The sequence below is a fragment of the Lipotes vexillifer genome, unplaced genomic scaffold, assembly GCF_000442215.2.
Source record: "Lipotes vexillifer unplaced genomic scaffold, Lipotes_vexillifer_v1.1 scaffold173, whole genome shotgun sequence".
Lineage (NCBI taxonomy): Eukaryota > Metazoa > Chordata > Mammalia > Artiodactyla > Lipotidae > Lipotes > Lipotes vexillifer.
This window is the reverse complement of record NW_006770924.1, coordinates 829,107-841,374: the sequence shown is the minus strand read 5'-3', so window position 1 is coordinate 841,374 and position 12,268 is coordinate 829,107. Positions and strand designations below refer to the sequence as shown.

The window sequence follows — 12,268 nt, the reverse complement described above, 5'->3', positions numbered from 1 at the left end:
TTCAGCAGGCTTTATTGTTAGGATCACTGCAGCCCACAACTGCCTTCTTGATATAATTGCCTCAAATAGAAACTATACAGTGTAATGTTGCATAAATATACATTTTTAATACTTCAGGAGACTGAAAAATCAGGGTTTTACAGGATGGAGTGAAAGTTATTTATGAGAGGTTTTTGTTTTTTTGCTGGATTTGAAATCAAATTAATCTTGAGGAAATCAAATTAATCTTGAGTAAATCAGATTGGAGAAAATGGAAACATAGCAGCTTGACAGATTTGTGTCCAGCACAATTGATATATGTTATTTTTAAACCTGGATGATACAGATAGAATTTGTTATTTAAATAATAAAATCTGTGTAACTATAAGCAAAGACAAGATTAAAATTTCTATAGACAGGATTGTCAAATTTTTACATGAGAGAAATTATAGTACCTTACTTTATATATGAAATCAATAATTAATAACAAGTTTTTCCTACTCCTTATACCTTGAAGTCCAACTGTGGGTAAATATAATCCTTTGAGGAAACTGTATCATTAAAACTGAGACTATGGAGAACTAGTAATGTAGGAAATTATAATCTCCACACTCATAGGCGTGTGTTTATTTCCAACACTAGTGCCTATAAAAGAACATAAAGTTGAACATTGTTAATGTCTAAGAAATAACAAACAAGAAAAAGAACCATCATTCTTATATTCCAGTCTTACAGTTTCTTAATGATTACTGGTAGTTGGTTTGAGGTGATATTATAAGTGTTTTTATGTGGCAATTAAAATTTCAGAAGCCCTCATAATTGTTAATTATATTTTTCCTCATCCCATCCCAAAGAAGTAAGCCAGTTCTATTATTCTTGCTTTTGAACCTGGAAAATTGAGTAATAATATCCATATAAAGTAACTTTATTCACTTCAACTTTATTGCACCTAAAAATATTCTTGCTCCTCAAAAGTGAAGAGTAAAATGGTACATGGAAGCAGATTTTGGCTCAATAGGATTTTTTTTTTAATTAGAGCAAATAATGTGTTTGTGGATGATCTTTTCTTTACCGATTCTGTTTGTTTGAGTTTGAGCTGTTTTTGTTTGGTTTTCTTTTTGTGTGTGTCTTAAAAATGGCCTTTGGTGTTAAAAACTTCTCTGTTCCCAGTCAGCTCAGGAGTGTCACTGTAGATGTTGGTCACTGGCCACATTGGATCTGCATCTCTTGAATCTCTACATCCTTCATAGTACATTCCTTCCAAAGCAATATTAGCATGCTATTTTTTTTAAAAAATGACTTTTAAAAAAGTCATTTTTCTTCCATTCAGCTGTCAAATAGGATATCTTTAGCTGAAAGTAAGAGAATACCCAACCCAAGTCAAAGTAACATAAATAATAAAGCGACTTCTTGTTTCATTCAAAGCATAGAGGTAGAGAAGTCCAAGCACAGCGAGGCCTAGTTTTCTGCATTCTCTTTGCCTGCCTTCCTGCAGGGTAGATAGATGACTTTCTGCCAGACAACTAGAGCAGTTCCACACTGCCACACTCCGAAGCAGAAGGGGACCTTTTCTTCCTTGTGACTTGTTTTAAGAGCTAGGAAACCTTTGCCCCCAGAAGACTTCTCCTCCCATTTCGGTGGGCTTTTGGGCCTTTTGTCCATGATTATATCAAACACTGGGAAGAGGAACGGAAAGCTTGAGAACAGATGTTTGAGAATGGCTTAAGATCAGTCAAGATTCACTGCTGGGGCTGGAATGGGGCTCACTTTCCCTGAAGTGGGGGGCCTGTGCGGGAAGGTGGTAAATCTTGAATAAAATCAGGATTATGGTGAGCAGGAGCAAGAGTAGAGGCAATGTCTGTTACAATTACCTTTTCCTTACAGTTCTTGTGATGAATATAATTATTTAAAACCTAGCATATGGGATGGCTGAGCCATTACATTTTACTTTTAACAAGCTGTTTTATCTTGATCATATTATTTCTAAACTTCCACTAGGAATTATACTGCCTCTTAAAACTGGTGGTGGATGGAGGTAGGCACAAAAGATGGTTTAGGTGTATTGTCACCATCCCAGCTACTCCACCTCCAAAAAATACACATTATAAGTAAAAAATTCAGCTTTCCATGCAAACTACTTTTAAACAGTATCTAAGTAAAAACAGATACAAAAGCAGAAACAGAGTGCTTGTTATGAAAATAACAATTGCAGCTTCCAAATAAATCACTTAGCCTCCTCTTCTGACCAGATTCTCATTCCTTAACTCTCCTATAAGAAATTCTGGAGGGTCATATTTTCACTTTCCTGTCACCCCTCAGAAGAAGGCGGCTTTGGATGCTGGTATAAGTTCTGGCTTTATCTTCTGGACCACTTTTGTTCTTGTTGTTGATTCTTCAATTCAGTGGATTTTGACCATACTCCTGAGAGCCCACTTTATTCTGGCTGTCAACTCCCACTGGAGTAGGTAAACTGGGCAGAGCCTGGGGAGCCAGGAGAGTGAGGACTGCTAAATGGGAATGATCTCCTGGAAGACAATGTACATACCCAAACAACATCTAAGGAGCCGATTCTGTTGGTCAGAAATGAGTCTGCGGCGAGAGGGCCCTCTGTAAACCAGGCTGAAAATCAAAGATTTGTTTTTGGACAACAGGCCTGGGGTGGGGTGGTAAATAGCTAGGGAGACAGTTTCAGGAACCAGGCTGATTAGATTCAGTGTTTGGATGGGTATGATTTGGAAAGACAACTTTGAAAAGTGGTGTCAAGTTGTATTTGCTAGAGGGTCAGACCCAATGCTGCCAAACAAGCAGATTGTGTCAGAACCATCTATTATCCACATTATTCCACCAGTGGCTCACTCCCCTGATAGCATTACACTTGAAGAGACAAGAGCTTTTCTTCAATCCAGATTCACTATGGCCATTTGCCAGTCAAGGTAGTCATCAGATGCTGGTAACTGCATTGGCTAGCGTCAGGAGGCCCTAATTACCATTTTGCTGGAAAGCCCCCTTCACTCTGAGAAAATATAAGACAAGTTCACCCAGTTTGAATACACAGTGTTTAGTCTCATAGACTTGTCCCTGATGTTAAGGTACCTGTTGCCCTACATGGGCTGTTTGCCATCGCTAGCTGCCCCCACCCCACTAAATGTCTTTTGATGTCATGGAACCAGAACGCTGGGGAAGTGGTTTAACACGATTATGAAGAAAACTGGTAGTTGAGTTGATTGTGAGTCAGGTTAGGATTTTTGTAACGATTCAAACAGGTAGAATTATGGAGACAGTTGGCCTTGGTCTCGTTGAATTCTCACAGCCCTGTCGTCCTCCTTTTCTGAGTTACCTGTTTTGTCTCATATCCTGGGAAATCACGATGAAATGATATTGGTGGACCTCAATTGGCAGTGGGGGATGGAGGGTAAGGACTGAGCAATAAATACCTCATCCTCCTGCAGGCTGAAATTTCCTGAAACATTTTAAATTAGAAAATTTGTATGGACAGAAAAATGGAAATTGCAGAGACCTACCAAAGATCTTTTGTCTGAAGATATTTTTTTAAAGTACAAAATTTTAGGATAATTTGCTATTTTATATAGATATTTTTTTCTACAATGAAAAGATGAAGGTTAGAAAAGATAAATGTCCAGATTTGAATTTAGAAATTCAGATATGTTAAATTTGATTTTATCTTAGATGCCAAGTAGGAAATGGCTACTTTGTTATTGTGAAGAGGCTATCGTGTTTGAATATTCATCTTAGATTTTTACTACCCAGAAGACTCAGTATATATATATATATATATATATATATATATATATATATAGTGGTGGAAGTTTTCTCCCTCACAGACAGCATCCTAATGGAGATTCATGACTCTGCCAATAGTGTTGCTGATGTGAATATTTGCTTCAAAATTTAAGCCAGCAGCTCTGGAAATTGCTATAAGTACTCTAAAATAATAATATTGTGAGTATCTATATTATTTCTTTTTTTAAAGTTTTTTTTAATATAATTTTATTTTTATTTTTGGCTGCATTGGGTCTTCATTACTACATGCAGGGTTCTCTCTAGTTACGGCGAGCGGCGGCTACTCTTTGTTGTGGTGCGCGGGCTTCTCATTGCAGTGGGTTCTCTTGTTGAGGAGCACTGCCTTCTAGGCACACGGGCCTCAGTAGTTGTGGCACGTGGGCTCAGTAGTTGTGGCTCGTGGGCTCTAGAGCACAGGCTCAGTAGTTGTGGCGCATGGGCTTAGTTGCTCTGCGGCATATGGGATCTTCCCAGACCAGGGCTTGAACCTGTGTCACCTGCATTGGCAGGCAGATTCTCAACCACTGCACCGCCATGGAAGCCCTGTCATTTCTTATAAGCATGTTTTTCGTTTTTATCCTACATCTAATAGAAAAATGACTTACAATTTGTGTAATTGTGGTAATTGGAAAAAGCTGTTGAGATGTGAGGTTTCCAAAATCAATAGGAGCAAAACGGATGTGATCATTGTTTATATCATACTTGGTTTGAAATATGTAGTTTTAATGTTATATTATCTTATATGTTTAAGTGGTTTTAATGTTGTCACTAAAATGGCACCTAATTAATACATTCATGAAATGTATAAAAATGTACTGAGTACCACAAATTCTTCTGCTGCTATGTTTATTTATAGCAATGAACACTGCTTAATGTGTGATTTTATTTAAAAACCATTTTTGTAAATGTTTGCTATTTGCACTTTGAGGATAGACACAATCTTACACCACAATTCAGTATGAGAGATCATCAAAACAATTAGCTTAGAAGTACCTCTCCATTTGCCAAAGAATTTAAATAATTTTTGACAATTATGGGTAAGGTTGCTCATAGATTATCTTAGGTCAATTCTGTAAAAGCAAATCTGAGACACGGATTGTAAGAACATGTGATTTGTTGGGCAGTGCTCTCAGGAGAAGGATGGTAAGGGAAGCAGGACGGAGGAGGGGAAGATGCCTGTGGCAGAAGATCTCAGTGGAAACAGGTTACAGTTTGCTCCCACAGTGAAACTCTGGAGCACGAATGGCATCACAGAGTTGGTCTCATCTTGAGGCAAGTGGCCTGGCCTTCTGTAGCCCCATGTCAGCCAGTCGTTGGTTGAGGTTGGCTCTCAAAGGTGGTGGGAGAATAGCCTCCTGGGTGAGGCAGTTCCCATCTGGCCCAGGACAGTTCTTCAGAGGAGGAAGGTACATCTGTGAATTACCAGCATTTTGAAGATAGGAATTCTAGCTCATCAAGGTGATCTAGCCTGGCACCAGCAGCATCCTTTATATAGATAAATGACAATTTAAAAGAACAGAGAGCTTATTGGACCTAGATTCTGTCGCTTCCTCCTCCCCTACACGTCTATCCTTGTAATCAAATAAAGATGGAAATTCAAACTGTATTCAGGTCCCTTTGATTACAGAAACAGTTTAAAAGCATTAATGAGGACATCGACTCTGGGTCTATTCCTTTTTCTGATTGCTTGCCATGTTGAAATGTGGCTAACTCTGCTATTAAAATGCATTTATGTTATCATGAATGAAATGAGTTCCTTGAGAGAGGACCTGAGATACTGTCCCTGAAGACTTGAGGGTGTTTTAAATGCCAAAACCACTCAGGCAATCCTTTCTCCAGGCTTAATACTCCTATTTGAGATGCTTTATTTGCAGAAGACTTTGGCTTAACTGATTCAGAGAGACCCCAAACACTCAATGTGTTCAATGAATTAAATCTCAAATTCTTTCTCTGCAATATATTATTATGTCATACAGAAGAAATGTAGAGTTTGCTTCTTCCTAATGGAACACTTCCAGCCCACTTTTTCTTCCTATTATAGAGCTGTTAGAGAAGGTTATCTTCTTTGAAAAATAATTTTGTTTCTTTCTTGCTACTTATCAGTATCATGAAATACTTTACAGAAACTGGGTAAGTTGGATGAGGATGGTAGAATTCCCATTAGTGTCACTGATTTAAAGAGGTTTTTATTGTTTTAAATTGTCAAATATTTTTCAAGGGCATAGAGGACATACTGTAAAAATTCTTTAAATTGCACAACTAACTTTAAAGTAGAAGGCCAATGATAGAAATAAACAATAGCAAGTCTCCATCTTGGATCAAAGAAATAATTGTTGCTAATAATATTCCCTCTGATTGCATCTGTATTTGATTATTCCAGCTTATTAAATAGGAATGATGATATGCAAATAAACTCAGAATAATAAAGAAACATTAATTCAGTCTAGAGTTCAAGCTGATATTGTAACCTTTTTACTTTGCATAGGGCTTTGCTAATACACAAACCAAGCCAGTACCTCGGAAAGTTCTGAACTAAAAAAGGTATTTTGGAGCATGGTGGATATGTTATTGGGAAGGTGACTTGAAGGGATCCTGTTACAAATGATTTCTTTAGTGATCTGAAATTTAATGCCACTGGTTATCTTTTTACTACCAATATCTAGTCTTACCTCCACAAAGCAAGAAGCTGAGCGGGTAAAATAAAAGATAATTTTAGACTTACTTTTTTTTTTTTTGGCTGCGTTGTGTCTTTGTTGCTGCGAGTGGGCTTTTCTCTAGTTGTGGTGAGGCGGGGGCTACTCTTCCTTGTGGTGCGCAGGCTTCTCATTGTGGTGGCTTCTCTTGTCGCGGAGCACAGGCTCTAGGTGCACAGCTTCAGTAGTTGTGGCGCACGGGCTCAGGAGTTGTGGCTCACGGGCTCTAGAGCGCAGGCTCAGTAGTGGTGGTGCATGGGCTTAGTTGCTCCGCAGCATGTGGGATCTTCCTGGACCAGGGCTCGAACCCGTGTCCCCTGCATTGGCAGGCGGATTCTTAACCATTGTGCCACAAGGGAAGTCCCTAGACTTACTTTTAAAGTCAACTTTAATATGTGCCTTCCTCAGGCCTTAGTTTCCTTTGTGTATTGTTTATTTGACTCTCTACATTTGTGTTTTCCTCCAGTCTAGAAACAGGAAGTTTGTTGAATTAGCAAAATTCCTTTTTAATCTGTAGAGTTAATAATTTATTATTTCATTCATTGGTCATAATTTTTAAAATATTGTTATAGGCAAGATAGAGTAAATATTTTAAAAATATTATGTCTCATTGTTAAACTTCTTCAAATTATGCCTGAAACTCATGGCAAGACCAAATAAAGGATAGAAAGAACCCATTGTGTTATAATTTAGAACTTTTTCTATAGGAGACATTTAATTTGGCTAATGTATTTTTTTAAAAGTCTTTATTTAATATAAGCATTATCATTATCATTCGCTAACAGCTTAAACAGTTTGAGGTCCCTCAAACTCCATGATTGTGACATTTTTATTTCTTCCAGAAACTTCCAATTAAGTGATGAAGACCACTGGTTTTACCAGGCTCTTGTGGATCAGTATCCTGGGGATCTCAGTGGCAGAAGGACTCTGTATCTGGACATGTTACAAAGACATTTTCCTCACAAATCGAGGCATGATTTGGTGAGTGCTGGACCCTATATGCTGGCAAGTTAAATTGTTTTAGTGATTGATAATTACTGAGCAAAATATATATATACTTTAAATGGTGCTCTAAAATGATTTTTTTTCTGCACTCTAGAAAATAATAGGGTTATAGTTTGAAAGTCTACCATTTTTCAGGTCAGTGTGGTACATAAAAATGTGGGAGATCCCTCTGGCCACATTCACTCTTCTGTGGCTTACTTGCCACAGAGAGCTTCACCATGGTCCCCTGGGTTGCTCTGCTAGTGTTGACCTCCAGGTGTCTGTACATTCACCTGCCCATTTCAGAGGTTCTGCCATCTCTGAGTCTTGCCTGAAAATGGGGTGCCTGCTCCTGCATTCACATAGCCTACCACACCTCAGTCCTTCGAGTCGTGGGGAAGCCAACACTTGCCTTGGGAGCTGGTGCCTACCTACACCATCCCCACCACAACTCCACTTGATCCCCCTAGACGGGTCTAAACACAAATGCCCCAAATTCATAGCTCAGAGTCCTGGCTGAAATTTCCCTGGGAAGTTATGGTTACATTCTTTAGTGGACAAGGTCACATAGACAAGGAAACAGAAGTTACCATGTCACCAGTGAATTTCATAGTAACTCACTTTAAAACATATATGTAAACAAACATGCATAGACTCTTACCTTTTTTTTAAAAAAATAAATTTATTTATTTATTTTTACCTACACTGGGTCTTCATTGCTGCGCACAGGCTTTTCTCCAGCTGCGTCGAGCTGGGGCTACTCTTCGTTGTGGCGCATGGGTTTCTCATTGCAGTGGCCTCTCGTTGCAGAGCACGGGCTCTAGGCACGCGGGCTTCAGTAGTTGTGGCACGTGGGCTCACTAGTTGTGGCTCGTGGGCTTCAGAGCGCAGGCTCAGCACTTGTGGCACACGGGCTCAGCTGCTCCACGGCATGTAGAATCTTCCCGGACCAGGGCTCGAACCCATGTTGCCTGCAGGGAAGTCTGACTCTTACCTTTTAAATAGGCCATGCTATAAAATATTATCACATACTCTGCATTTTGTAATTGTTTTAAGTCAAGCAAGTAACAATACTAACGTGTATAGAATATATCCTGTGTCAGTCATGTGTAAACTCCTGTCATGCACATAACAGTGGATGAGAGAAGTACTATAGTTATCCTTACTTTTCAGGTGAAGAAACTGAGGCAAAGGCCACACAACTAGTATGACCAACCTCTCTTATCTTTTCCCACCCACCAACCCCCACCCAATTATTTGTTTTTTTTTTTTTTTTTTTCTCTTGCGTTATGCGGGCCTCTCACTGTTGCGGCCTCCCCCATTTGCGGAGCACAGGCTCCGGACGCGCAGGCCCAGTGGCCATGGCTCACGGGCCCAGCCGCTCCGCGACACGTGGGATCCTCCCGGACCGGGGCACGAACCCGCGTCTCCTGCATCGGCAGGCGGATCCCCAAGCACTGCGCCACCAGGGAAGCCCCAATTATTTGTTTTAATTCTGACCTTTATTTTATAGCAAATTCTTGTGTAAAAAACATGTTATATAATAATTCATTCTGGATTTTACAAAACTCTTAATTTACTAAATTAGATCTTTCTTTTTATTCCCTATAGATTCTGTTTGCTTCTGTGACCAGCTGTCATTTTTAACTGTGTAGATTTTTATATTTGCGTACTATCAATATGATAAATATTTTTGCATTTACTTCTTACATTGGGATAATTAGTATGCATTTCTGCATGGTGTATACTTCCTTAATGTTTGCCAAATTCTAAGCATATTCTTGGCTTAGGGGAGTAAAGCTAAGAAGTTTACCAAACAGAATTTAGAAGCTGATATTTGGTTTAAGTGAAGCCATAGCCCATTTCATTATGTACTTAATTAACCATACCTAAGTTATTTTTTTTAAGTAGGACCAACCTTATGCTGCTCCCTAGCTTCTTTTCTCACATCACTTAGGGGTTAAGTAACGTATCAAATTCAGAGATGTGGACTATACTGGCAAAATAAAGAATTATTTAGAGCACTGACTCTCAATTGCAGGAGACACACCTTTATATAAGTATTTCAGAATCACCTACAGAGATTTTTCGAACTACTCAGGCTATCTCCCGTCCTGTTCTTTCCCTCCAGACTCAAATCTCCCAGGGTTGGGATTCACTGGCAGCAGGAACTATTGGTACCTATGTAAGAATATCATGTCCCTCAGGAGTGTGGGATGGGAAGGGCTACTGTCATTGCTATAAATACTTCAAGTTTAGATGTCTGAACATCTGTTTCAGTAATCAAGGGCAAACTGAGTTTTCAGGATTATTGTGGCAATTTTTAATGTTTGTTAGCATATATCTAACTGAAGCACCTGGAGTCACTGTTAATACAGCAAAGCTGATTTAAAGACGGAGTATTTTTGAAATTATATGTAGGGGAAATCATATTTTCTGCTCATAGATTCATTGCTATATAGGGGTAGAAGTTGTTTTAGAGTTGTCTGGTCTGACTCCATCCTGTATAAAACTTAAAAACATTTAATGACTGGTCCTCAGTCACCAGTTAGCCATGGGCTCAGAACTCTGGGACTGGTACTTGGTCCTGGTTGTTGTATTTACTATTAAGATGTTTGTCCCTTATTTTTCAAAATCATTGGTTATAATTCATTTTATTCACTTTTGTAACAATGACATAAAGCATAGGCTCAGTTTCATAATAAGCATTTACCACCTGTTATCTTTTCAGGTCGAGCATGAAAAATATTGTGACCAATATCGCTTTGCTAAGGAGCAGCGAAGGATCCTGATATCAAGTTGGAGTAAGAATAGGAGAGACTTTATACAGAAGGCTGTGCTGACAGTGGCCGAGGCCTGTGCAACTCATGAAATGGAAAACATGTTGGTTAAGGATAGGAAAAAGCAACAGGAAGCGTGTGCTGATCTGAAAGCCAAGGTGAGATGCTTTGCAGAAGATGCTTTAGTATTTGCCTGGGTATTCACTTAAGAATTCACTTTTCCCTTTTGTTCAATTCCAACCTAAAGTCCCATTTCTCTAAAAAGCCTATTTTGAATACAATTTTTAGTTCGAACCATATGAAATTGAAATTCTTTTAGATCAAAAATTGTGAACAATCAACAATTTCATACAGTTCAACCTGAAGTTACTATAACAGGAGGTGAGTATTGAAGTTTTGATTGAGGATGTCCAATACCAACCACAAATGCTGTATGTACATCAGAGTGAGGTGCTGGATGAAAATGCAGAATGTAATTATAAAGTAAATGTCTGACGCTGCTTCAGACTCATGGACCTCTCATTCACATTAAAGATGTTTTTTTAAAAAAGGGTCAAATTATGAAGAGGAGGGAGGATTTGTGAAGAGAAACATTAAGGAGAGCTTGATGGGCTGTGTGTGAGCACTCAGCAGAGTGAGAGGGGGAGCAGACAGGGTTTTCCTCCTGCTCAGACCCAGCGAGGGGCCTCCAGGATGACTTGGAGAGTTGAGTGGGTAACCCCTGTAGTTGGAGGCTTGAGCACTGGTGTCTGATGCTCGCAGGGAAATATAGAGGAATTACGTTAGTGGCAGAACTGAAAACAAGAGTGGCTGCTGTGCCTGGTCACGGGTGCATGAGTCCTGGAGGCCCCATGTGAATATGGCCTCTCTAGGAGCGTTGGAAGGGCCACCAAACATGAATTGTATCATGCCTTAAACTTATGAGTAAGGAAAATAATGATTTGGGGTGGTGCCAAATCCTTACTGCTAATGTGAGGTGAATTTTTGAGTGGGTAAAGGTTGCCCCTAAGGTGACCTGCTTACTTTGCCAGGATGCCTGGGAGTTGTGATTTGGCAATCCTCCTTATACTTAAAGAGTAGAATGGTCTGAACCATACAAACTGGAGAAGCTGAGACAGGACCCGGGAGCTAACTAATTCCCCGAGCAGGGGACTGGTTGGACCTCACAAAATTGCCAACAATATTATTACCCATGAAACTGTTGAACCTGGAGTTGGTGACCTTAGCCAGCTCTCTGAAACTTAGTAGTTCTGTAACTGCAGTATAATGCCAACTGCTTGTTTGTGGTTGAGAAATAAAGATACATGTGGCATACACACACACACAGTTGTATTGAGTTACAGCATACATACAGTGCCCAAATATTAATTTACTGATAAATGACATGGTAGGATGATGGTGGTGCAACAAGAAATTATATTCTCTTGATAGAAAAAATAGGCTGGTAGATGTTATATTATAGCAGTTAATAGCATATAGAAACAAATGTCTCTATTTTAAAACATTAGAGGAAAAATGTCTGCTCTGCATTTTTTTCTTTTTTTAATATTTATTTATTTGGTTGTGCCAGGTCTTAGTTGTGGCAGGCGGGCTCCTTAGTTGCAGCATGCATGTGGGATCTAGTTCCCTGACCAGGGATTGAATCTGGGCCCCCTGCATTGGGAGCACAGAGTCTTAACCACTGCACCACCAGGGAAGTCCCTGCATTTTTGTAAACAAAAATATATTTCTTTTGACATTGCATAAGCTTAGGACCTAAAAACAATAGAAGCTGCATCAAGCCCTATCTACCATGGGCTACAGAGCTAATGTGTGTTTCTTCTCCATCTGTGACTGATTAGGAACACTCAGTGACTCTAAAAAACAAAGGTGGAGGGTGGTCAGGGGCCACGACAAGTCCTTATATACTCCTAGTCTGTTTATACTCATTTTGCACACCTTATCATTAGTCCTTAAACTATGCTTTAGGTGATATTTTCTTTTTATTGTATTACCTTGAGGTAAACATACATGCAGCAGAGCACACAGAAC

At 39.3% G+C, this 12,268-nt stretch overlaps 1 protein-coding gene across 1 annotated transcript in view; it reads left to right on the top strand.

The window, feature by feature from the left end:
• Window positions 1–12,268, top strand: part of CCDC148 (coiled-coil domain containing 148) — a 177,278-nt gene that overhangs the window by 35,027 nt on the left and 129,983 nt on the right. The window contains exons 7-8 of the mRNA XM_007446450.1: window positions 7,316–7,454; window positions 10,189–10,395. Of these exons, the coding sequence (XP_007446512.1) occupies window positions 7,316–7,454; window positions 10,189–10,395 (346 nt within the window). The remainder of the gene's footprint in view (window positions 1–7,315; window positions 7,455–10,188; window positions 10,396–12,268) is intronic.